The following is a 27050-nucleotide window of genomic DNA, read 5'->3' on the forward strand; positions in this document are numbered from 1 at the left end:
AACCGACGCCTATTTTTCACGCGACACGCACGCGTGTCAGAAGCGTTTCAAGGCAAAATATACTAGGAAAATATGTTTATATGTCATTTTGTACACAACTACATATTAATTCATGACATTTTTTATATTACAAAGTCTATAGGTTGGCATAAATTCAGATATAAATGTAATTGAAAAAATAAAATAAATTATTACAGATTTTCAAATATTGCACCTGTCAAACATACTCTATTTTGCCGTCAATACTGTTGACGGTGTCCTATCAGTAGGTGTGTAAAAAAAAAAAGTTTATATTGTTGTCATGAAGACGAGCCTGGTTTATCGGCGGCCTCCCTCTATGTCACCTACAGCAGCAGAAGCGCGCCAGCGCCGTGTGCAGGCACGCTTCTGGTGTGTAAAGACACAGAAAACGCGAAGCAGCCACCACGCTTCTGGCACGCAGCAGAGACGCCACGCAGCCAGTGTGTCACTGGCCTAAGACCGGCTCATAACATTGAAGACCATACCACCTGCAGGGACATCAATGCTCAAAACTTTTGAAGGAGACACAAGATCATTCAACCGTTTAAACCCTTAAACGTCAAATATACATACGTACATACAATAAAACATAAAATGCAATTCTTCTACATAAACCAAATGTAAACTATACCATAAGACATCTTTACATCACCAAGTGATAAGTACCCTCTGTATTAGTAGAAATGGTTTGACTCAACACAAGAAAAAGGGAAGCTGTAGTCCCACCTCCTCCTTTGAGGAGTCACCGGACCAGGATATGGTGAGTACACTAGGTCAAAGGAGGCTGTTGGCAATGTGCAGATAAATACAGATTGAAATAAATTACATGTAACTACAACTTGTCTCTGTGTGGTTAAATAGGGAAAACTTATCTAAGGGGAATTATGGCAGACATAACACGATGCGTTGACCACTGATATGTGCACCTATCTGCAATCAACACCAACCGCATGATATCTAACTGTAAATAAATATTAAAGCATAATGAACCAGATCAAACACTTATTTTTTAAACCTAATAAACTACAACAGTCACATGAATTACTCAAACATAAATAGCAAATGTAAAGATACATGCTCCTGCTATCGCAGTAGTGATGAGGTCACCCTAGCACCCGTCATCACACTAGTTTTAATTTTATTTATTATATAAGTAAAAAGAAACCACCATGTGTACTGCATTAAGCTAACTGAGACTTGTTATAGCACTTGCATATCATTGCTCTTTAGTTGATTTAGATTGCTTGCATTGTCCTCATTTGTAAGTCACTGTGGATAAAAGCGTCTGCTAAATGTAAATGTAAAATGTAAACCAGTGAAGTAGACAAACAATGCAGATATAATGATTGTAGCGCAAATAGCTTATTGTAGTGTAAGTGTCCCCAATTATAAAGTAATCTTAAACATGAATCAATACTGAGCATGAAAACTTAAAAGACCTGTTTGTTTGTTTGTTTAATGTGGAGGGACATGCTCAACCAACCAATGCCAGCAGAAGCTTTTCACCTTCAACCCACCTGCTCCTGACAAGGATCTGGCCGTGAGTCTGGATGCCATCACAACAACAGAGACGGCAACAGTGATCCGCCTGCTAAAGAATAAAAATTGCCTGGATTAGACAGAATATCAGTTGAAATTCTAAAACGTGGTGGCCACCCCATCATCGAAAAACTGACGACTCTCCTAAATACATGCTGTGCAACAGCTCAAGTCCCAGAAGATTGACAAAGGGAAGTTATCATCAAACTCCTAAAGAAAGGAAATCTCACTGATTGCAACAACTGGAAAGGGATCACGCTCCTATTCGTTCCTGGAAAGGTATTCTGCATCGTCCTTCTACGGCACCTAAGAGAAGCAGTTGACAAGAAGCTTTGAGAAGAGGTTGTGGTTGATCCCCAATCTATGCAGCAGAAACTTGAACGATGTCTGCGAGAATTGGCCAAAGACTTAATGTCTTCCAGAAGATATGTCAGTGAAAAATTCTGGGTGTGTCGTACCGAGACCATATCAGCAATGGAGAGATTTATCATCGAACTGACACTCGCCTACTCCAAGAAGTTGTCACCAAACACAGATTTGCTGGCCACATCCTTCAACGACTATCTTCTAGACACGCAAAAACTGCACTCATAAGGAAACCACCCCACGTCAAAAGAAAACAATGTCAAACATGAACAACTTGGTGTCGTACCTTTATTAAATATCTGAAATCCATCAACGTTTAATGGGATGAAGCTGAAAACATCAGTTGTATTAGTATATACAAAATTCAAATAAAAGGTATTGATAAAACTATACTATTGTAAAATATAAATAAAATGAAACTAAACTAGTTAATTTAAAATGTAAATATAATATAGCTTGGTGGATATGTGTTAGAAAATACACTGCAGATCCCAGCTCAAATGAATCTTCATCCTGAATGACTGTCAATGAAAACATGACTCTCCATGCAAAAACTCCTTTCTTTGATTTTTCAGTACTGACAGGCGTCATTAGCCTAACAAATGCATGAGCATGCAAATGTGTGTGTTTGCCATAGTTACGACTGCAGTATAAACTCCACTGGTTAATAAAACATCATCTGATCTGCTAAACAGCATTACATAAACCCAGAGCTCATTTGTCACTGTCTGGTTTACATGATATGAAAGAATTAAACAAATCAAGGGAAGATTTCAGTAAGGAAACTCCTGTCAGCATTTACTCATCCCATGAACAAAGAAACATTATTCAATGATCAACACAGAATCATAATAATAAATAATAATAGTAGTAGTCCATATAACTCATGCACTATATAGTAGATCATCTGAACCCAGAAGGACAGACAAGATTTTAATGGTCTTATGGCTGAAAAGATCTTAAATTGCATTCATATTCACTTCGTGTTCAGAGTTTTCCAGGAGTAGTGTATGTCTCATCTGTATTTTCACCTGCTTCTCCTCCAGGTGTCCAGCAGTGGTCAGTGTCTCCCGACACACCTACTGACACTGGAACTGAGAGACTTATTAAATAAATTAAAAATCAATCAATTATGAATTATGTTGATAATAATAAATTAATACTTTTATAATAATGATAATACTGTTTGTTATTAATCAAACAATTATAGTTATATTCCTTTGGCTAATAAACACAGTTAGGTTGAGTACAAAAATTTGCATAGTACATTAATACATAAATACATTTACATAGGTACATAAGACACCATAGATATTACAAGGATATTGTACCTAAGGAAGAAAAAAAAATCTTTTAAATGGATTAATCAAATGTATATATCATACATGTATATATACACTACTGTGTAGAAGTCATAGGCCATTTATATTTTCACCAACAAAAAATAAATGGTTTTAAAATTTTATGCTGTGACACAAATTAATTGAGTTTTCAGTCAGTTCACATAATAGTGATGTGACATACAGAACAGCCGAGTATGGTGACCCATTTAACTCTTAAATGCAGTCTTTCATAAAAAAATTATAATAATTATGTGGCTGTCCTGAAGCAGCTGGTACAGTTCATTTTATGGTTTTATTCACCAGTTTTGTCAAACGATGGAACTAAAATTGATTGTGAATGGCGTAAACACTTAAATATATCCAAAGGCCAGTTTGCAAGAGAAAGAAAACCCTGATTGTATTTTATTTCAGCTATTTTTCAAAGCAGCTTTTGACTTGTCTTATTTTGATTATTTTGAACTTTAACAACTAAAATATCTCAAACCAAATAAATTTTAACTATTAAGTCAAATTAATAAAAAACTAAGTAGACCTAGGTACAAATGAATAAAATAAAAATGTTACTATAAATAAATAAAATTACTGCAAATTCAACAAAAATTAAAGGCAAAACTATATATAAATATAGAATAACAAAAGTCTTAAAAAATAAATAAAAACAAATTATTATATCATGACTGTTTCTATAAAGGAAGCTTGTTAAATGTACAGAAATCTATTTCTGGATTGGTATTATTATGATGGTTTGAATGTGAAGTCAATATGAAATCTAAATCAACCCTGTTTATGTTCTTCTGCTTCAGTGCTCCTGGTTTTATTGTGTATTATTGATTCATCAGTTGATTCAGTTATTCTAAAGAACAAACGTGTCTGTCTTCAGTCTGTGAATCAATCCCCTCTGATTTTACAGTCGATTCCTGATGGAGAAATCCAGTCCTGCTCTCCTGTGGTTTGTTATTTAATGAACATGCTGGACGTGTGTCACATTATATATGTCGAGCGGGTCATAAAGCTGTTTTAGACTTTAAACTTTTTTTTTTTTTTTCAAAGAAAACAAACTAACACTAGCTTCTCTGATGTTTCTGTATTCTATCTGTTGGTTTTCTTTTTTATTATACAATTAACAAAAAAAAAGAAAAAAAAAAGAAATGTTTGTAGTATATGAACCTAGGGCTGTAGTACTCGAGTCCGGTCTCGAGACATTTTTCTGTCGTCTCGGACTTGTTGCATTTGCACTCGGACTTGTCTCGGACTTGGCCATTGGACTCGCCAAGTCTTCTAGTTGGTCTCGACAGAGTCCAGCAAAAAAATTAAATAAAAAATTTCTCCTTCAAAACAAAACCACATTTTCATGATGTCGCGACTGAAAACGTGTGGAAAACGCTAGGCGCGCCGCTCTCCTTATTTCCAAAGCACTCTGTAGCCTGAACATAAATAGCAACTCTTGACTCGGTCTCGACTAGTCCTGGACTTGGACTTGACAAAGCTGGACTTGACTACAGCTCTATATGAACCAGAACATCACACTGTGATTCAGAGCACTTCATTAGTGAATTTATAACATTTTCCATTTACATGTTACTTGTTTTTAAAGGTCTTGACTATAAATCTATGTAGATTTATTTTTTTAATTCAAATTTTAATTTATTTTTATTCTAGTCATTCCCCCTTTAGACTTGACCTCTTTTCATTTACTAACTGCTCATTTTCTTAAGTGGTGCTGAATGTATTTGTTTGTGGTGGTTTCTCACAGAATCATTTCCTGGTCCTGCTCCGCCGGCGACGTCTATCAGAACAACACAGGTCTGAAACAAACAATCAAACACCTCCATGTCATATATTCTTCCGTGCTAACGTCCCGCTGTGTGTTTGTGTGTCCTCTTACAGCGGCAAACTTCAACACCAGGTCAGTTTCACCCGCTTTCATCTTACTCTGAAGGGAAGTGTACCTGACACATTTCATGATAAACGTTAATGTGTAAGCAGGGTTGTTGATGATTATTTACAACACGAAGTACACACATTTTTGTGATAGCAAAGATTTATATTGTTAGAAAAGGTTTATATTTTGAATGAATGCTATTCTTTTAAACTTTTTATTCAAAAGATTCAAGAAAAAAAAATTCAGTTTTTCACTTGAGATCAAATGAGGTGAGCAGAGTGTTGAAGTCAACCTGGGGTTTATCTAGGTGGATGTTGAAGTCACCCAACAGTACCAGAGGAGTACCATCTTCAGGAAAGCTTGATAGCAGCACATCAGACTCCTCAAAAGTTTCCCAATTGACTTGGGGGACGATAAATGACCACAAAGTGGATTTTAACAGGGTGGGTTACAGTAATTGCATGTGATTCAAATGAACCGTTACCTATAGATGATGGTTGAAGATCAAATTTCCATTATTTTCATATAAGGAGACCAGTACCTCCACCTCTCCCAGTCATACGAGGAGTGTGGGAACAAGTGAAATTAGTGGAGAGGGCTGCGGTGGTGGCAGAGTCTTCAGGTTTGATCCAAGTCTCAGTCAGTGCCATGAGGTTGAAACCGGAATAAATAGCAATAGAAGAAATTAAGTCTGCTTTGTTAACAGCAGAAAGGCAGTTCCAGAGACCAACTGGAATAGAGAGCATAGTAGTAAAGGTCAGAGAGACCGGCCGTAGATTTGTCAGACAGGCCTTCCTTCGACGTACATTGCGTGCTCTCAGAGTGTTAGTAGAGATCTGAAAGCACATGGTGACTACAAGTGACCCAAATAAGTATTTGAGAACAAGCTATACAAAAAGTAAACAAAAGGGACACAAGCAATACTCAAGTGCCCTGTCGTGTCCTTGCTCGGTGTAGCCATGCATGTAGAGTCAATGGTCTTTACCCTTCGCACAAAGAGGCTTCACACGAGGACTGCCACAGTGAAAACCACCACTTTTATATTGCCTGATTACCTGTGATTGAAGTCAGCTGGCCAGGCCTTACTATTTAACAAACCGAAACTGGGCAGTACCGCGATAGGTAAACGCAAAACCAAGCACCACTTCAGCACGTATTTTCCAGGGTAAGACACACAGTAATTAAACCAAAATTTCCTAGCAACGATGATCACGCAGTAGTCTACTGAAAAAACGAGGCAAAACACTTACAAACTCCTTTTAATATCCCATCAGGTCCAGATGCTTTGAGTTTTTCTTTTCATCAATTATTGGGAAATCGAATGGGTTTTGGTTATCTTTGATTTCTAATTCTGGTTTTCCCAATTGGTTGATTGTTTGATTTTGTTTACAGTTTGTGTCTGTTTGTACTTTATTAAACAATGTTTGGAAATGATTTTCCCATATTTGTCCATTTTGGATTGACAATTCTTCATGATCAGTTTTTTTTTCTTCAGACTATTCCAATTTTCCAAAAATTGGTTTGTGTTCACTTACTTTTCAATTGTTGGTAGTTGTTTTTTGGGTGTATTGTGTTTTTTCTTTTTCTGCTTCTGAGTGGATGTTTGTATTGTTTTAATGTTTCACAGTAAATAAGGTGCATATCTCTGCATTATTTGGACATTTGTGTTTCTGGTTTTATAATGTTCTCAGTTTTATTGCGAATAGTTGAGCAGTCTTCATCAAACCATTTTTTTGTAACTTTGGGGTATTTTATTTTTTTTCATTTGTTTACAATGTGAATTGTTTTGCTAATTTTTTAAATATGTAATATATCTCTGACAGCAAGATTGACATCTTCATTAGTGTGAGCACAGGTGTTATTTAGAAAGTTGTATTTCTCTCTCTCTCTCTCACACGTTATTTTAGTACAGGGATACTGTTTTTTATGTCTTTTTTTAAGTTAAAGATTTTATAGTAAATGAACTACTAATGCTAAATGAATATAAACATTACCAATGATAAACATTGAGTTTTAAGATTTTTTTTTTTTTTTTGTTAATTTTTTTTTCTTCATATCATGCGATTTAAAATTTTCCTTTCACTATGGAGTGTGACATGCTCTGGGTGCATAAAGATCTGTAAAGTTGCAAAGACTAAAGTCTCAAACCCAAAGAGATAAAACAACTTGTTTAAGCACGCCCCCACAAGATTTGCAAAATGCCACCCAAATCTTCATGCATCGAAAGAAGGTGTAACCTTTGATTCTCGCTGTTGTCATGGAGATTTATTGTGAAATTTTGTTTGACCCTCCAAAAGAGGACACAACTAGAAATCAGCGGTTAAGTTCCAGAACAGCAGCACATTTTATTGAGTACTATTTCGTGATCCTGGGTGAGAAGACTCCCAGTCTGTGAGTATGTGTACATATTTAAAAGATTTTCCACAGATGATTCAAATGTGACTTTTAAGCAGGGTAGAGTAGTGCTTGTCATTTGTCGTTTCTCCAATCACAAATGCAAACATGGTTGTGTTTAACACCGTGCGATGCATAAAAAAAACAGCATAAGTCATTATAATCCGTAAGTATGTCCTCACTGGATAAAACAAATGACTAGTTTGTAATGGGTTTTATTGTTTTTGTCTTATAGTGCCGTTTTATTGACTGGGACACGCATCACAGTATGATAAGGAGTGTGTGACGGTTGGGTTTAGGAAAAACACAAGGAGAGGGTAGGATCCAATTGCAAGGGATGTGTTTAATAAACAGAAGGGTAAATACAAAATAAACAGTCTTGTGAGACAAACAAAACAAAAGAGGGAACCGGATGAAACGGGAACTGGGAGGAACAAGAAGGTAAGGGAAAGTCTCGGGAGACGAGAGCATTAGACACATAGGGTAAGGACTCCATACAGATGACAGAGAAAGACAGCTATACATAGGGAGACTAATGACAAAGGATTGTCAGCACCTGTGCGATTTAATTGGAGTGCAATTACTGTGAAGACAGAACCAGACTAGAGGAATTAAAGTGCCTATGGTGAAGTGCCTAAGGAGAAGTGAGCTCACTAGGGAACACCCAGGAAAACAGAGACTGACAGCGTGACAGAGTGTAAAATTTCTGTCATATGCTTGAGACATTTGGATAATCACAACACACTGGATAGAGCACACCTCGCTTTTCAGACCGATTAAATTTTTTAAAAATCAACACGTTTCAGAAAAGCAGGGATAGAGGAGAAACATTCATTTACAATATGTGGAAAATGTGTTTTTTGAACCTTAAACAACAAACACATTTCATTGCACCAAATTGTAATGATAGGACACAGGAGACTAGAGATCCAAGAGCAGTGTTTTTAATGGGTAATCCAAAATCAGTATCCAAACAGGCAGAAGGTCATAACCATGAAAACAGTCCAAAAACAAACTAGAAACTAGAGAACACAAGGGAACGCCAGAAAACAAGGTTATGGAAAATAAGGACTCCATAACACAGACAGAAAACAGACCCGTATATTTAGACAGGTGATGACGATGAAAGTGAAGACAGCTGAGTGCAATTAACAGGTGTGCAATTAACTGTGATGAAGGGACAAGGCTTTGTTGGAAATGTAGTGCCTGCAGTGGGGTGCCTATGGGGAAGTAAGACCACTAGTGGACACCCAGGGAAACACAGACCAGACATCGATTACCCTCTCTACGGAGCAGCTACTAGATGCTCCACCTGAACACAAGAGCAAACCAAGGAACACAGAGACCAGGAGGGAGGTGGACTGGCGGAGGACCAGGGGGAGGGACAGAGAGACAGGTAATAGAGGGAAACAGAGATAGGAAAAGCAAAAGACAAAAATGAAACAAAAACAAGGAGACCAGGAGGGAGGTGGACCGGCGGAGGTAAAGGGGAAGGGATGAAGGGCCAGGTCCACAGAGGGAAACAGAAAAAAAAAAAAAACACAAGACCATGATGGAACAGAAAGTTCAGAAGCCCAGGGCCGAGCCAACAGGGCAAGTATCCAGGGTGGATCTGGAGCCGTGCGGTCGAGACAGAAGCCCACCAGGATGGCGCATAAAACCACCACATCCGTGCGGTCGAGACAGAAGCCCACCAGGACGGTGCAGAATACCACCACAGCGGGATCGATGGCACAGGAGAGCAGGTCTGGTTAGGTAAGCCTGAAATGGAGAACACAAACTGGTTAAGGGTGGCCTCCGTGGCCCTGAGGAGATGGTAGATGGTCTCTATGGCCATGACAGGGCAGGCGGATGGCCTCCGTGGCCACGACAGGATAAGTCGAGCGCTCTGGAAGTTCTGCAGAGATGTGGAGAGACTCTGGTAGTTCCACAGAGAGGTGGAGAGGCTCTAGTAGTTCAGCAGAGACGTGGAGAGGCTCTAGTAGTTCAGCAGAGACGTGGAGAGACTCTGGTGGATCCATGGTGTTTTGACTGGATTCAGGAAGATCAACAGTCACTTGACTCTGCTCATGAAGATCAATGGTGACTTGCCCTTGCTCATGAAGATCATTGGTAACTTGCCCTTGCTAATGAAGATCATCGGTGACTTGACTTTGTCCATGAATATCAATGGTGACTTGCCTTTGCTCATGAAGATCAACGGTGACTTGCCCTTGCTAATGAAGATCATCGGTGACTTGACTTTGCCCATGAAGAACAACGGTGACTTGACTTGACTCCTGAGGCCTAACTGTGGTACATCTTGCACAGTGGCGCTGGGCTGGCGGCCATCTTGTGCAGTGGTGCTGGGCTGGAGACCACCTTGTGCTTTTGCGCTGGACTGGCGGCCATATTGTGCAGTGGTGCTGGGCTGGCGGTCCTCCTGTCTGTAGACCCCGGTCTAGAGTCGGCCATCCCACCTGGAGAGACAGATGGGACCCCCAAAAATCAAATACCTCCAACTCATTAATTTCTCTCTCCGGCACAGGGTTGTCCAGACAGACGTTGAAAAAGTATTTCAAGGCCGCATCATTATATCCCAATCTTACCGCCAGGGTCCAGAACTCTTGTGCCACACCACTCACCTCATTCCCCTTTTGACGGAGGGTGGTTAATTTTAGGAATCTCCTCCTCCACTTCTCCATGCTGGCTGGGGAACAGACACAAAATCCAATACCGCTGGATCTGATCTTGATCAAAAAAATGGTAAAACAATTGAGCATAAATTGTGATAATCATAATAAATAAATCACAATTTCATGAGAATAATCGACAACGAAGCTCTATAAATTTAGTAAAGCAACTACTGTCTAAAGTGTATTGTGTGTGAGTTAATCTCAGTTGTGTGTCAAGTCAGAAAGAAACAGACTAATATTAGAATAGATTGCATTCTTCTAACAAGTACATCGGGTGTTATGGGAAGTGTTCCCAGTTCTGGTTGTCCTAAATTTTGCAGCCTAAAAATCCTTTAACATATTTGAATATTAGAAATGTGCTAGTGTGTTGTGTTTAAGCCACAAAGAGTGGCTCCAGTCAAACTGTACACCATTCCCAGACTCAAGTTGACCGCAGCAGTTGTCGCTGTTAAAATAGACAAGATGTTACATCAAGAGCTTCAAGCTCCATTGCAGCAATCTATTTTTTTGGACAGACAGTACTACTGTGCTCCGATATATTGACAGTGAAACTGCTCATTTCAAAACTTTTGTTGCAAACAGAATCTTGTTGATCCGAGAGGCAACCAAGCCATCACAATGTAAGTACGTCAGAAAAACGGAAAATCCTGCAGATCAAGCCAGCAGGGGCCTGAAAGCTAAAAGTTTGGTGCAAGGAGGAACCTGGATCAATGGGCCGGACTTCTTGCTGGACAATGTGATTGGTCGGAACAACCTGAGCGAAGGAAGGAAAGCCTTCAAAATTATCCGGAAGTCAAGAATGGAGCTACAGTCAACATAGTTAAAGTTGAAGAAAACATGGAACCCATCGACAAACTGATCAGCTATTACTCAGACTGGCATAAACTAAAAAGAGCAGCGGCCTGGATTTTAAAGGTGAAAGAAAATCTGTGGAAACTGAAAGAGGAAAGAAAGGAAATATCAAAAAAAGATCATGGAAACTGAAACAGATGATAGGCTTTTGCCAGATAAGCCTCCTTTCACAAATTGATTTGTTTGGGCCGTTTGATGTCAGGCGGGGCCAGAGTACAATCAAAAGGGATGGCATGATGTTCACTTGTCTCACTCTTAGAGCGGTGGACATCGAAGTTGCATATAGCCTCGACACAAACTCCTGCATTAATGCAATTCGTCACTTTGTGTGCATGAGAGGTCAAATTTTGTGGCCGCTGAAAGAGAGTTGAGAGAAGCAATTCAATGGCTGGATAATGACAAGATTGAAAAGGCCTTGCAGTCAAAGGGAATAAAATGGATATTCAGTAGCCCAGCTGCTTCGCACCAAGGCGGGATTTGGGAAAGACAAATTTGGACTGTGTGAAGAATCCTTAATTCCCTTTTGAAAGAGCAAGCAGTGAACGATGATTGTCTTCTGACAATAATGTGTGAGGTCGAAAGCATCATCAACGGTAGGCCACTTACAACTATTTCAGATGATGTGAATGACGTAGAACCTCTAACAACCAATCACTTACATCTGTTGAAATCTCAACCCAACATGCCTCCAGGGATTTTCAGCAAAGATGACATGTACGCAAGAAAGAGTTAGAAGCAAGTTCAATATCTTGTGGATTTATTTTGGACTAGATGAATACCTGAATACGTGAATACCTTTTACTTCTTCAGGAGCGCCAGAAATGGCAAAAGCCAAGAAGAAACTTCATGAAGGGAGATGTTGTGTTAATAGGGGATAGTTCTTCCCCACGGAACTTCTGGCTCATGGGAAGGGTAGCTGAAATGTTCCTGGACTCCAGTGGAACAGTACGAAGAGTGAAGATAAAGTCCAAGACCAACACTCTGGAAAGGCCTATAAACAAACTGTGTTTGTTGGAAGAGGCGCAACCTCGGAAGTGAAGAAATAAGAAACAAGTTGATAGTTTATGGACGTTTAGAAATTGTTTGGCTCTCAGTATTTAAGTTTATAATTGCTTAGTCCTCCTGCCTAACCAATTAGGGGCCGGGTAATGTAAGAGCCACATAGAGATTAGTTCATCTGAAATAATAATTTTAGTAAAATTAATAAGAATATATTTTATTAAAATTCATAAGAAATATTTTGGTTTAAAATGCATACTCAGTAATGTGTAGATCTGTTAACATTTAATCATTTTGAGCTGCCAGTCAGATCGCACTACGTCATAATGCAAGCAATTGGATGTGTTTAGTTTTAGTTTGAAGTTAGAGACATTGGAAGCAACACAGTTTTCTGACCGTGTGTACCATGTAACATTTTTTTATTTAGTTTTGGAAGTAAACATTTCAAAAGAAGATCATGGTTTGCTCGTGTTTCAAATACTGGTTATAATTTGACTGACTTCAAAAAGTGGTACAGAAGAATTAGAAGCAACTAGGTGCCACTACAATATCCAATTAGAAAGTGAATGATCACGTTCTTAAAGAGTGATGTAAGATCTGATAACAAGTATTTAAAGTGTATTTAATAAGGCAATTTCAAAGAGAATAAGATCTCTTTTCCAAGAGAGAACTGAGAACAACAATTATACCAAAAAAAAAAAAATCTGTGAGAATTTGTGAAAATTGCTCAACTCTAGATTATTCTGTAACTTGTACAGACCATGTCCCCGCCATTTCCACGACTTCACCCAAAACCTTGTCTTTCTTTTTTTATTCTGTGAATTTTCTGTGAAAATCATTCCAAACACTATCATTGCAATTTCCTCCTGCATATTTTCTGCAAGGCTTATTCTGAAGTATCAGAAGATTTTGCAAGATTTCCTGTGTTTACAGTTGAGAATATGGTTGAACATCTGTTCGTTTGTGGTGTACTGTCTTTGTCACATTATGGCACACCACACACTATAGGAGCAAAACGGGTAAATCTAAGATTTTTTATCCTCATTTGAAAATCTTATAAGATGTAAAAAATATTTTGGTGTATACCCAGCATTAGTCAACAATTCTTCAGATTAATCGAGCACAGCATTAGTTCAGTCAGGCCACAGAGGCAATCAGCTGTCAAATCGCTCCGATCACTACCACTCTCCTATTAGACACGGATCATATATACGTGGCATCACCTCTCGGTAAGCATGCTCAATGACTCGCAAGAGCTATCGCTCACTCAGGAACTATCAGATGGTGTATATATCTCCATAAGAAGCGTTAAATCAGGATTTGTCAGGATTCCCTCATAGTTATCTCACCAGATTTCAAGTCGTTATATAAGCAAATTTGCCATGTTGTTTGTCAAGCAATGGAATTAATTGATATGAGCACTTGACATAGATACTTCGCTGTGATTTCTTGTAAAAGTTGTACCAATACGGCCTTACTCACAACCGCAAGGAGGAGGATGAGGAGGAGGATGAGAAGAATGAGGAGGAGGTTAAAAATAAGAAAATGGAGAAGGAGAAGAATGAAGAGGAGGATGAGAGGAACGAGGATGGCGGATGAGAAGAATGAGGCCTCATTAGAGGGGAGAATACCCCTTCGCTAACCAGTAGGCTATATTAAGAACATCTCAATAAAGTATTTTCTCTTTGCCGGAATGAAACAGGTTTGTTTTGGGTGGTTCTTCTTCAGGCAGTAATATCTCTTCTAATGTTTGGGGGTTAATGTTAAAGCTCTTGTATGTTCAATTATTCTGTGAGCAAGAAGCCCCATAAGGAACCATACTGCCAAAGATAAATTGTGTTCAATAAACTCAAGTAAACCTGCCAAAGTGGTTCTTGTATGAAATGTATCGCAGCGTTAATTCAGTCAGGCAACGGAGGCAAAGGCTGTGAACAGTTGATGCGGTTAGTTGTCAAATCGCTCCAATCACTACCACTCTCCTATTATATATATATATACATACACACACACACACACACACACACACACACACACACACACAAACACACGTCCCATCTCCCTCCCCATTACTAGCACGAGCATATTACTGTGCACCGCTGGTTGCTGTCTTCTTTGTTTCAGATCACTAAGGCTTTCAAATCTTAGCTGGCATGGACCTCACTGCTGAGAGACACTCATCTTCATAACCAGGCTACAGGATAGACGCCCCACTGCCACATCTACATCAATATCACTGTTTGCTTTAAAGACATTACGAAGAGTTACAATCTTAACTGTCATGTATTTCTAAGCTGATGATTCCAAGGTGTGCACCACATGGTGCACAGGGCTTTTGCTACCGTTCAGACATTCTAGCTTACTACTCTGCGCTTTGCTTCTTATTTCTGCACTTTTCTCAGATTCTTCTAAGATTTTTACTTCAGCAGATTAGCACAGTGCTCAAACAACAGATTTTTTGAACAAACGCTAAAACTAAAAACTTTGGGACCGGAAAAATACTACAAAAAGAAGACTTTGCCTCCCACTACTAGCAGCCTACATTCCTGAGACTGGATAACCACTGCCTGCATTCAAACAGAAGAGAGAGAAAATTCTTCCTGTTGGATCTACTTGTTGCATGAACTGTTGCAAACTTCTACAAAGGACTGTGATTCTTGAAACAAAGTTACTGGCTGGACTTCCAAAACTGGCGGAACACTCAGCAGAACATAGTCATGGACCCCCTCAGCATACAGCCGGTGAGTCTCATGAATCTCAACAGTTTATACCAAGTGTAGAGGAACAAGCCGAAACTGATCGCCACACTAATCGATGGTACAAACATGGAGCGAGACCCCAAAGGAACACGAGATATCAGATTGTCACAAGTTTCTCGTAATGCTGTCATAGCTTACTCTACCCCAGATTCGACTATGAGAAGACTTGTAAAAAACGGTATTCTAACTCCCCCTGTACATTTTGAGAACAGATTTGAAGCATTAATGAATGTGGGTGAGGAATCCCCAAATGTTATAAAACATGGATCGGATCAGCCAACAGCTAACGTCGCTACTAACAGGCTCTCAAGGATGTGCAGACAGCGGCATTCAGCTCAGAGCGCAGCCGAGCCCAGGACTCTGATAGTGGGTGACTCTGTTATCAGAAACATTAGTAGCGGGACTACAACAACATGCTACCTTCCTCAAGCACGGTCTCTGATGTAAACGAGGAAATTAAGAACACTCTGATGAAGCACAAGATTGCAAAATCGAATCATCATCCATGTGGGAAAGAATAGCCGCATTTCCACTGTCGGGCCAGTGCGAGCCAGGGCTTAAAGCGGGCCGGGCGGGGCTCATAGCCTCGGGCCAGTAGCACCGAGGCCAGAGTAGCGCAGGGTTTCCACAGTGGAGCTTGAAGCTCCGCTGCTCGTCACTAAAACACGCCCTTTACACGCCTCTCAGAACAACGTCATGCAACCTCATTATTTCACTAACAAAGAGAAGTTATCAGAAAACTAAGAAATAAGTCACTGGAACATGCGCGATCACAAAACGAACATGATAAAAGCGGCCGTTTGTTTGCATGCTTTGTTATTCAAATTCAAAAGCATGGATGTTTTAACTATAGAATAAGTGATACATTGATCATAATGATTTAATTTATCAAGACTCAAAATTAATCGCACATAAATACACTTTATATTTTATTTATTTATTTTTAACGCTTATGAAAATAGCCTGCTTATTCAGTAGAGTCTGTTTCTGTTTATTTGTAGTCACAGTGGCCTATACGTCACATTAAGAATGAATATCTTTATTTTTATAAAGGATCCCGAACAAAAACATTATTATATTTTTATAATAGGCAACATGAGCTAAACTCTCGAGACAAGGCTTGTGATAGATAATATAAGTTAGTAAATACACGATTGTGATAGAGAATAAGAAGCTGACGTCTGATTTCTTCAAGCGGTCATATTTTCCATGTTTAATGCCCAGCGTGCATAGTCTTTTACATCGCTTATAAATATTTCTGCCCTGTATGGTGATTATAATCCACATTGGATCAAGTTATTTCAAACACTTGCTGCTGACTGAAAGTGAGTTTTGAGCTCAACTTATTTAAATAAAGCGTTTAATGCTGGTGTTAAGGCTGTTATCTTTCTGAAATGATCCACAGCACAGACTCTCTATTTTTATAAAAGCTCCCGAACAAAAATCATTATTATATTTTGATGATATGCAACGTGGAGCTAAACTCACGAAACAAGACGACAGATAAAATGTTACTTAATAAATACACAATTGTGATAGAGAATAAGATGCTGACGTCTGATTTCTCCAAGCGGTCATATTTACCATGGTAATGTTAATGTTTATCGTGCATAGTCTTTTACATCGCTTATAAATATTTCTGCCTTGTTTAGTGATTGTAATCCACATCGGATCAAGTTATTTCAAACACTTGCTGCTGACTAAGAGTGAGTTTTGAGCTCAACTTATTTTAAAAAGTCTTTAATGCTGGTGTTAAAGTTGTTTTCTTTCTGAAATGATCCGCGCTGACGCTCTCCAGACACGGAGAAACTCCGCCTTTGTTCATAACCCCTCCTCTAGCCCCAGCTGGCCCGCTTTGGCCCAAGGATTTCGTCGGGCCGAAAAAACCTGGCCGTTGGCCCCGAGGAAGCCCCGGCGAGGCACGATCAAGCTCCGGAAGTGACAGTGGAAACGCGACTGGCCCTGGCACGCACTAGCACGCCCAGTCCTAGCTCGATAGTGGAAACACGGCTAATGATATTTGGAAAGAGCAGTCAGAACTCCTTAAGTAGGACTTCAGTGAAATCTTTGAAACACTTGGAAGACTCAAAGTTCCGTCGTTCTTAAATCCCAGCAAGGGGAACAAATATGTTTTCACGGATGCTTGGGCTGAACACATGGCTACAAAAATCTTGCAGTATGAAAGGAGTGGATTTCATCGACAACTTCAATCTTTTCCGAGGCCATAGACAACTGTTTAAACTGGATGGTCTCCACCCAAACAAACTTGGTGCTAGAGTGCCGAAAGAGAATATCTACTTCTCCCTCCGTCATCCTTCATCAGAGTGTGTCAATCCATTCAGCACACACACACTGGCCCCGAGTCATCATGTGGTTGACATATCCCACAAGGACTGATAACACCATGCAGCCAAAACAAGCACTGCAGTCGACACTATCCCAGCTGAGCCCTGCCCACAGAGTTCCTCACAGACAGACTGTGATATATCAAAACAGCTACAAGATTCAGCACCAAAGGACGGCTTACTCTTTTTGCCACTGTTGAGTGACTGACAAACCCCAAAGTCAATTCCCAGTGAAATGGTCTCAGACAGCAAACACAATGAGTTTTCTGAGAAGATCATTGTTACGTCCCTCATAATTTAGATGTTATTTGTCTAGGAATATTATTAGACATAACAAAAGTTTTGCATGTGTGTGTCAATATAGTAACGAGAATTTGCTATTGTACAGGAACAGACAACCATCCATAACTAAGTTGAAAGGTTTTAATTCTTCAACTGCAATAAAGTGAAGTAGTAACAAAGAAAAAAAAAGCCAGAATTAGACCCAGAGCTTCCTTCTCAATGGTAGAATAATTTCACTGATGTCGGTTGAATCTTCGAGAAAAGTAACAAATTGGATGCTCAAAATGCTCATCATCCTCTTGAATAAGAACAGCTCCCATGCCTAAAGCACTAGCATCAACTTCCAATTTAAAACAACGTGTAAAATCCGGAGCAGCAAGAACAGGTGCCCTAGTCAACAACAACTTTGCACCTTCAAAAGCTTGTTGACATGCAACAGTCCAAATAAAAGCATTCGCTGGGCTTAACAAACTGGTTAGAGTATGTACTACAGTGGAGAAATTTCGGCAGAAAATTCTATGGTAACCAGCCATACCTAAAAAATGACGTAACTCTCGTCTTGTCGTTGGAATAGGAAAGTCAGCAATAGCAGATATTTTGGCACTAACAGGGCGAACTTGACCTTGAACTACTTCTTTGCCCAAATAGGTGATCGTTTCTTTACCGAATTCGCACTTAGCCAGATTAATTGTCAGGGAAGCATCAAGCATCTTTCAAAAACTGTCCGAAGAACAGTCAAATGCACAGACCAATCAAAAGAATAGATCACTAAATCATCAAGGTAGGCATTACAATTTTTCACTCCTGACAACACAATGTTTACAAGGTGCTGAAAAGTTGCTGGGGCGTTTTGCAGCCCAAATGCCATAAGCCGGTACTTAAGGAAGTTATCAGGAGTAACAAAAGCTGAAACATCCGCAGCTCGAGTGGTCAATGGCACTTGCCAATACCCTTTCAGCAAATTGAATTTTGTCACAAACCTAGCAGAACCCAAGTTATCGATGCAGTCTTCCTTCCTAGGGAGAGGATAGCTATCCGGTACAGTCACAGAATTTACTTTCCGATAATCTGTGCAAAACCTGAATGTACCGTCAGACTTTGCAACAAGAAGACAAGGAGAACTCCATGCACTATAGCTAGGTTCATCTAGGTCATTCCTCAACAAATAATCCACCTCAGTCCTCATCACAGAACGTTTCAAACTATTCATACGATAAGCATGTTGCTTAATGGAAAAATTACACTCACTTGAATATCATGCTGCAATACATGCATTTGAGTCAGCCCATCACTAAACAGCATGGGAAATTCTTGAATTAGCCTCACAACGTCCCGTTTCTGTGACTCAAGCAAATTGTCAAGGTTTTCAGAAAAACATTTTTAAATCTCAGAATTCGAAAGTCTACCACACATTGATAAATCATTACAAAGTGTAACACCATCATTAGGATCAGACTCGTCAGGAGAAAACCGCCACACCCTGTCCTTCACTATCGTAGGATCAGACACCGCAACAATAGCAGCAACTAAAACATCAGTAGGAACAGCAACAAGCTTTTTTTTCTCTTCCCCAGATTTCTCAGACACCTTTCGAGAACAATATAATTTCAACATGTTAATATTGCATGTACGAAACTTCCGTTTGCGGTGAGGCTTGTGAATTACAAATCAGTCTCACTCAATCTCTTTGATACCTTGTACGGACCAGAGAAACGAGCAGTCAGAACTGAACCTGGTACTGGTAACAGTACCAAAACTTCGTTGCCAGGTTGAATTTCATGCTCAACAGCTTTCCTATCATAGCATTATGTAGTCGTTCTCGGAACCGACTGACGTAATCTAGCACATTTTGTTGAGATGACTTAGTGTCATTCAACATTCCATCTTTCAACACCTTCAGCGGCCCTCGTACGGTGTGACCAAAGACTAAATCTGCAGGACTAAACCCCAGAGATTCTTGAGTTGCTTCACAAACTGCAAACAAAACTAATGGTACTCCATCGTCCCATTCTTTACCAGAGCTTAGACAGTACTTTTTCAACACTGACTTCAGCATCTGGTGAAATCGTTCAATAGCATCCTGGCTTTCAGGATGATACAGGCTCGAGATCCGATGTGAGATACCCAAAGTTTTCAACACTTGTCTAAAAACATTACAAAGAAAATTCTTTTCGGAAAAACACGATCGTCTGGAGGCGTGACGTGTGGACGGAGCTAAAGAATCACGAGCGCGAGAAGGCTTTGGCGTTGAGAGCATTTGGAAGTTGTGACATTACCTTGAGGAAAATAACATGACATTACCGTGAGGAAAAAAACATCATCCATAAACAAACCATGGCTAACAGTCAGATTCAGCCGTTTATTTATGATCCAGAATCAGATCCAGAGGCTGAAACTGAACGAGAGCAGCAGCAGCAATGACTACAGCAGGAAATCTCTATGTGGTATGTATTGAACTGTATATATTTGCTTAATGGTTTTGGAAAATGACTAAGTTCCACTTTATGTCTTCTTTTTTTTTCTTTAAAGGTGTACAAGGTTTACTTGATGTGCTTACGCGCGGATAGCTAAGTTAACAACACAGAGATATTTGAAGCAGTTTTACTCACCGCCTGTGGTTCCAACACACGATCGTGACCCTTTTTCGTTGGGATTGCATCATCCTTAAGAAATAAACGATACGCAAATCCGGCATCAAACTGGGCCTTGTTTGTAAAACAAGCATCTTCGAAATGCAAGGAACAAACAAAAACACTTGCACAACTCCGTCGATGCTCTGTAAAAATATACTCCGTCCACTGGTCCCTTAATGTTTTTTTTTTTTTTGGTAATCTGTGCTGGGTTGTCTTGACCTAGCAACCAAAAACACACTTCTTTTGTGACATTTCGCGACGCTCTCACTCTGATCAGTGAATGTCTCTGCTCTGCAAAATTATGTGCTCGCAAATGACAGGGATCGGAATTAATGGAGCTGGTAGAATCTTTTGGTTGAGCTTGCCCATCACTTGACACTCATGATATGCGGCAATACTTAGACACATCGCTCTTCAAGCCCGGCCAAAAAAAATGTTTGAGAATGCGGTTGTAAGTTTTGGTCACCCCCAAATGACCTGTTATATCATGATCATGTGCCAAGCTCAACACTTGTTTTCGATAGACAGTAGGTAAAACAATTTGACATACAACATCCCACTCATTCTCCCCATCTCTGTGAGGATCCCATTTCCTTAACAACAACTTTTGTTTGAGGACTTTCCGCAGCAGAAAAACATTTAGTTAACAACACATCTTCTCGTTGTGCAGTCTTAATTCATTCATGAGAAATAGGTTCAGCTAACAATTCAGACTCAGCTATTGCCGTATCAGAATGTCTGTCATGTCTAACATTTTCAGATCCTTTTGGACCTGACCCAAAATGTTCCTCAGCGAACACAGGTGACATAAAAGTGTCGGCCAAAACAATGTCATCTCCAATTCTGCATTTTTGAGCATGCGTAACTACATTAGCAGCAAATACCTCCTGAAAATCAGATATATCACCAACAGGAATAAAACAGTCAGGTTTATCAACAACTTCATTCCCGAGAATTAATGCAACACCTTTCACAGGAAAGGAAGAACGTATTCCCACCTTAACAAAACCTGAGACCAGGTTGGGCAATTCGGGGAAGAGGAGACACATAAATAGGGCATCAGAAACACAGGAAGGGTTGGTGATTCCCAGTAGTTATTGTGGGTGCAAAGGAGCGGAGGAGAGAGTTGGAGAGAGAGTTTATGGTGTACTGTGGAGCTTGGGCAAAGAGGGATACACACACAGGGTTGAGTATACGAATGTCTTTATTGGAGTATTGTGTTCAGATGCATTGAGTGATGAGAAGTTAACACACGTCGCAGATCTGCTAGGATTGCAGGAAGGAGATCGTGCTGCCAGTTGTTTCGGATGTCGGTTATCTGGAAGAGAAGTGGAAAGATCCAGTGTTAATGAACATGTGAGTACACTGAAATATTCGTCGTGTCAACAGTTACTTTACAAGTGTGGAATATCCATATACCTCTTGTGAGTTGTGACCAGTGTGAGCGGCCCCACCCTAATAAGATCATGCGTATTGCCCTTGTATGCCCAAAGTCAAGCTCCAGTTGCCCCTGTATACCCCTCTGTACGCCTAAAGCTAAGAGCCAGCGTATTGCCCTTGTATACTTACCTGTATGCCCAAAGTCAAGCTCCAGTTGCCCCTGTATACCCCTCTGTACGCCTAAAGCTAAGAGCCAGCATATTGCCCTTGTATACTCATCTGTACGACCAAAGCTAAGAGCCAGCGTATTGTCCTTGTATGCCCAGAGTCAGGCTCTAGTTGCACTTGTATACTCACCTGTACGTCCAAAGTAAAGACCCAGTTGTCCTTCTGCATACTTACCTGTACGCCCCGAGTGAAATACCAGTGCATCGCCCTTGCATACTCACCTGCAAACTCCATCCGTAGGGTTTACCTGGACAAAAATCGAAGTTAAGGATTGTGTATCTTTCTAGCATATTTAACTATACACTGAAGGCCAAGACCCCAATATATTCACCTGCATACTTACCTGTGGACCTTTTAGGTGTTTCCAACCATGGACCCAGAATCTCGTGGCGAACGGCGTCAGGTACGCACCCCACCCAATTCATCAGAATTACTTGCCTTCTTTACTCTGCGTGCAGGAACTGGAAGGGCCCCACCGACGGCTCTCCTGCAGGAGAAACACAAAGGCACTACTGAGAAAAACCCTGTTGAGTCACGTGAAGGAAAGGACACAAATTACTGACAGGCTTACCTGAGAGTCCCCGTGACAGAGTCAGAAGCGACTCGGACCTATACTCTCTGGCCCCGAGAGTGGATTTTAGATTCCCTTTTCCCCTCCCTTCACACCTTTTCAAATTATTTAAATAAAGTTGGTTTTAATTATACTCTCTCTCTCTTTGTCTTTTGTGTGTCTTTTCATTGGGGTGTTCTTGGGACCTTCTCGAGGTGGAAACTAGGAAGGGGCAAGACTCACGACATCTGTGGTCCACTCCGACCTGTGACATTCGTCTCAAACCAGTGTGATAACAAGCATTCTCGTCATAGACAGATACATTCCAGATGATCGTTACCCCACCACATTGTTGAATTTTACACGTTCACCACTTTAATCAGGGTACTCTCAGGAGAACAATTGTATAACTGGATATCCTAAACAGCCTCAGGAAAATACAGACCTGGGCCCTCATTTATCAACAGTGCGTAGAAAAGGTTCTATATTTTGTCCAACGAATGAAATTTAGAATGTGCCTAAGTACAAGAAAATCCGCATTTATCAAATGTGCGCACGCAGTTCTTACGCACATGAGTAAGCAATCATTGTTGATAAATACCACATGTGCGTAAGTACCATGCTCGTTCACATTCATGGTCATTAACATTCGGAAACGCCTCCAATTAACCATATATGGTGACAACACTTCCCTTTAAAAATTACGTGATTGTGTTTTTTCCTCACTGCAATAATGGCAAAGAGAGCAAAGAAGAGGAACTTCACAAACACAGAATTAGAGATACTTGTAAATGAAGTTGAATCCAACCAACAGATATTGTTTAGTTCATTAACTGCAGGAGGAATTACAAATAAAAGAAAAAATGCTGCATGGGAGAATGTCACCAATGCAGTTAATTCCGTTGGGTCTGAGGAGAGAACTGTCCCAGAAATAATAAAAAAATTGGTTTGATATTAAAGTATTGGCTAAAAAACGTGTCACAGCACACAGACGAGAAATGTCCGCAACTGGAGGAGGACAGACAGCAACGGAACTTTCCCCATTGGACAACCGCATAGCCTGAATCATCGGAGACACGGCTCTGTCCGGGATTACTAAGGACGGTGACACTGATGCTCTTGCGACAGAACAAACCGGGCCATCTAACACCCAAAGTGAAGGTAAAATAAGCCAACTGGAATAGGATTTTTTTTTTTCATACATTTTATTTCAATTTGTAAACTTTTAATGAAATCATTCATAGGATAAACTCAATTAAATTAATGTGAACATGTGTTTCCTTAATAGCGACACCCGTTGTGACTGAGGAGCTTGAAGGAGCCGGGCCCATTCATTGCCCCTTCCATGGGCCGTGCGCCAAGAGTGCTGAGTGAGGCGGTGCTACAAAATCAAGAGGAAACAACAAAATCCATTAATGACCTAAAGGATCAACTGAGCAACATAACGAATGTATTGATTCAAATCAACGAGTCTCTGAAACAGATTGCCTCTTGCGCAAATACAATTGCTAATAAACCATAAACCGCTGACTAATGTGATTTCAGTTATTTATTTCCACGAAGCTGCAAAACACAAAATGAAATCACTGTAATGTTTCTGCACTCGACCAATGGCCAGACTTACCTAAAATGTCTGTATGATCCTCTGTCTTGTCTGAATGCCAGCGGCATTAGGAGGTGGCAGGGGCACTGCATCGGGCATAGGGCCGTCTGGTCTTGGGGGTTCCTGCAGAGGGATGCCCTGTCTGATGGCCAAGTTGTGTAGCACACTGCAAGCCATGATGATTTTGCATGCTTTTTCTGGGTGATACTTCAGTGTCTCTCCCGTGCTTGACAGACACAGCCATCGTCCTTTCAGCAGGCCTATTGTACGCTCAACTGTGCTCCTTGAGCGCGCATGGGCACGGTTGTACGCCTGTTCCTGCTCGGTCCTCGGGTTGGTTAGGGGGGTCATTAGCCATGGCTTTAGCGGGTAACCTTGATCACCTAATGATGAAATAGTTTTAAGTAATTGTACATAGCCCTACAATAGCATTTTAAACGTGTTGTAGCCTTAAATTCACCAATGAGCCAGCCATCCTCAACAGCGCCTTCTTAGAGACGCACACCCACAGAACTATTCTGCAGAACGAACGAGTCGTGTGTTCCTCCAGGCCACCGCGCAACGACGTTTAATAACAAATTTGCATCACAAATTATTTGCACGTTAACAGAATGAAACTCTTTTCTATTTACATAATTAAATTCGTTGGTTGATGGTGCTTTTATGGCGATGTGGGTGCAGTCTATAGCTCCAATTATGTTTGGGAATCTAGCAATGGCATGAAAGTTATTTATTGTGGCTTGTTGAGGATTTCGATAAGGGAACTGGATGTAGGTTGGGGCCAAGGAAATAATTGCATCCAACACTGCCGGCATGATCCTACTCACTGATGGCTGGGATATACCACATATGTCTCCAACCTCACGCTGAAATGTGCCAGTAGCTAAAAATCCAAGGGTGGACAGGAGTTGGATGTGCACGGGAATGGCTTTCGTGCGATTTGTTTGTCTCTCCAACACTGGTCCTAAATCACGACACAAATCCAGCAGTACATTTTTGGGAAAGCGGTACCTACTTAGAAGCCACTCTGTGCTCTCGCCAAGCAGATCAGCGCGATCTTGGAAAACACGCTCTCTGCGGAGCGCATTGTTTGCCAAGTCTTCCAATAACGCAAGATAAGCCATTGCACTGAGACAAATATATTTCACATCTGTCTTTTATAGGGTTTGACACCAATTAAGCATCGTGTTTAAAACTAGACAAATTATAAATTGAGTGTTTTAAAGGAAACACAGGACATATGTGGATTGTTTAATGCTTACTTTGACACTCTTAAATGCTTTTTATGTGTAGTGTCGCTATTCTACCACTAGATTATCTGCGTAAGCATGCTCAGAGGTGTGCTTATATTTACACACATTTCTACGTATAAGTACAACTTGGTGAATCCCACACTTTGCGTTAAATTGTTCTTACGCACTCACTACGCACAAATCTGTCCGTAAGCACCATTGATAAATGAGGGCCCAGGTGTTTGTTTAATTCGTACCGGGCCACAAAGACCGCACTTGAGTCAAAAAGATTTAAACAAAATACATTCAAATAATAATAAATAGACTAAAGAAAAAGGAAGCTTAAATCAAAACAACAATGAACAGTGATGACTACGAATAATGAGCATCAAAAGCCACTTAAAATACAGCCCTTTACATTCTGATTACACAAAATCAACTCACAGTAATGGAAACATCCGCACCAATTCTCCTAGAATGGAAGAGAAAAGTTAACGTTCCTGGTGCCGTCGAGGTCGGAGATGTCGCAATGACGCTAGTCAATAAGGCTACACAGTAGAGCAGCACATGGGCTAGTAAGTTTGTGGTCGCTCAGCGCTCGTATATCAGTGAAGTTAAGCAAAACAGCAGCCTGCAGTAAGTTTATGGTCACTCAGCAGTCGTATATCCGTGAAGTTAAGCAAAACAGCAGTATGCAGTAAGTTTGTAGTCACTCAGCAGTCATATATCCGTGAAGTTAAGCAAAACAGCAGCATGCAGTAAGTTTATAGTCACTCAGCAGTCGTATGTTGAACCGGACTTCTGATTAAAACGTTCAGTGAACGACAATGACGACGAACAACCCACCATAACCTTAAACAGGCATATGAAACACACCTGAACTGCACGTCATTAAAGAACCATGAAACTCATCCGCTTCTCTAGAAGTTCGAACAACAACGAGCGCCGCCGAGTATATGCTGATTAGTTCCGCTGTCCGCTCTCCAGCTCTTGCAGACCGCGCCGGAACAACAACAATGACATGACGTCACGTGCAATGCCCTCTCAGGTGACATGCACCAACCGCCTTTATAGTCCTCATAACTAGAGCTAAATCACCGTCCAGCCGACCGTTAATAGGCACAACTAATGCCTACTGCTACAGTAACAAGAATAAACAGATCAACAGACAATCTGGGGAAGAGGAAGGAGCAAGAGAGTGGTGCTTAAATAAAAAAAAAAAAAAAAAACTGAATATAACAAAAAGCCCCTTTAACTAAAGTTTAAAAACTACTATCAACAAAAAAGGTAGAAAGAAACATCGTCAGCGTACAAGACGCTATGACTAACCTATACTAACTAAAAACAAAAACATACATAACTAGCACCACTTCTAACACTAGTGCATCTAATACATCTCAGTAAACTACGTGTGCAAATGTAAGTCGCGACCTGCTTACCTGACTCACAACCTCTCCCGTCAGTCTACACAATGTTGAACGATGAACTGAGATGAAGATTTCATGACAGCAACAAACATTTTAGCAGAAAACACATTCAAGCACAGACAAAGAGAACTGATCTAACTGCAAGATTGCAAAAGCAGCGAGCCCCAAACAATGATCAGTCGCTCAGACTGGTCTCTCAAAAAAGAGAACCGTCTTCACAGAGTGTGCAAACTCTTTTCCCAAACCAGAGTCTGTCTTCACCCCCGCCATTGAAGTTAGAGCCATTCATAAACTACCTGGAGACAGGCGATTGGTGGCGCGATCTCAGACGTCAGCATCCTACGTCAGCTGATTGACAGGTGGACTCTCCAATCGAGCTTCACACCTGAAACAAATAAAGTACACAGACATACATGACAAGCATATGCAGCAACATACGCACAAACAAAAATTACAAAGCGCGGCGTACATAATCATCAATATCAGGAAGTCGATTAGCACATCCTCAAGTAATGCAGAGGTCAGACAGATTCGGCCACAATA

The 27050-nt window shown here is 40.4% G+C and overlaps 1 protein-coding gene and 1 long non-coding RNA gene across 3 annotated transcripts in view; both read right to left on the reverse strand.

Annotated features, from left to right (window-relative positions):
* LOC113096293 (pentraxin fusion protein-like) overlaps positions 1 to 27050 on the reverse strand; it is a 65730-nt gene that overhangs the window by 18749 nt on the left and 19931 nt on the right. Inside the window, exon 4 of the mRNA XM_026261656.1 lies at positions 16807 to 16826. Within this exon, the coding sequence (XP_026117441.1) occupies positions 16807 to 16826 (20 nt within the window). The remainder of the gene's footprint in view (positions 1 to 16806; positions 16827 to 27050) is intronic.
* LOC113096286 (uncharacterized) lies at positions 23462 to 26095 on the reverse strand. 2 transcript variants are annotated; one of them, XR_003288489.1, is made up of 3 exons: positions 25525 to 26064; positions 23870 to 24231; positions 23462 to 23626 (listed from the first exon to the last, which is right to left on the reverse strand). It is a non-coding gene; the product is annotated as an uncharacterized LOC113096286 (long non-coding RNA). The 2 variants fall into 2 exon arrangements; XR_003288490.1 differs by having other exon boundaries at positions 23465 to 23626; positions 25957 to 26095.

Source organism: Carassius auratus, unplaced genomic scaffold (assembly GCF_003368295.1).
Source record: "Carassius auratus strain Wakin unplaced genomic scaffold, ASM336829v1 scaf_tig00215906, whole genome shotgun sequence".
NCBI lineage: Eukaryota > Metazoa > Chordata > Actinopteri > Cypriniformes > Cyprinidae > Carassius > Carassius auratus.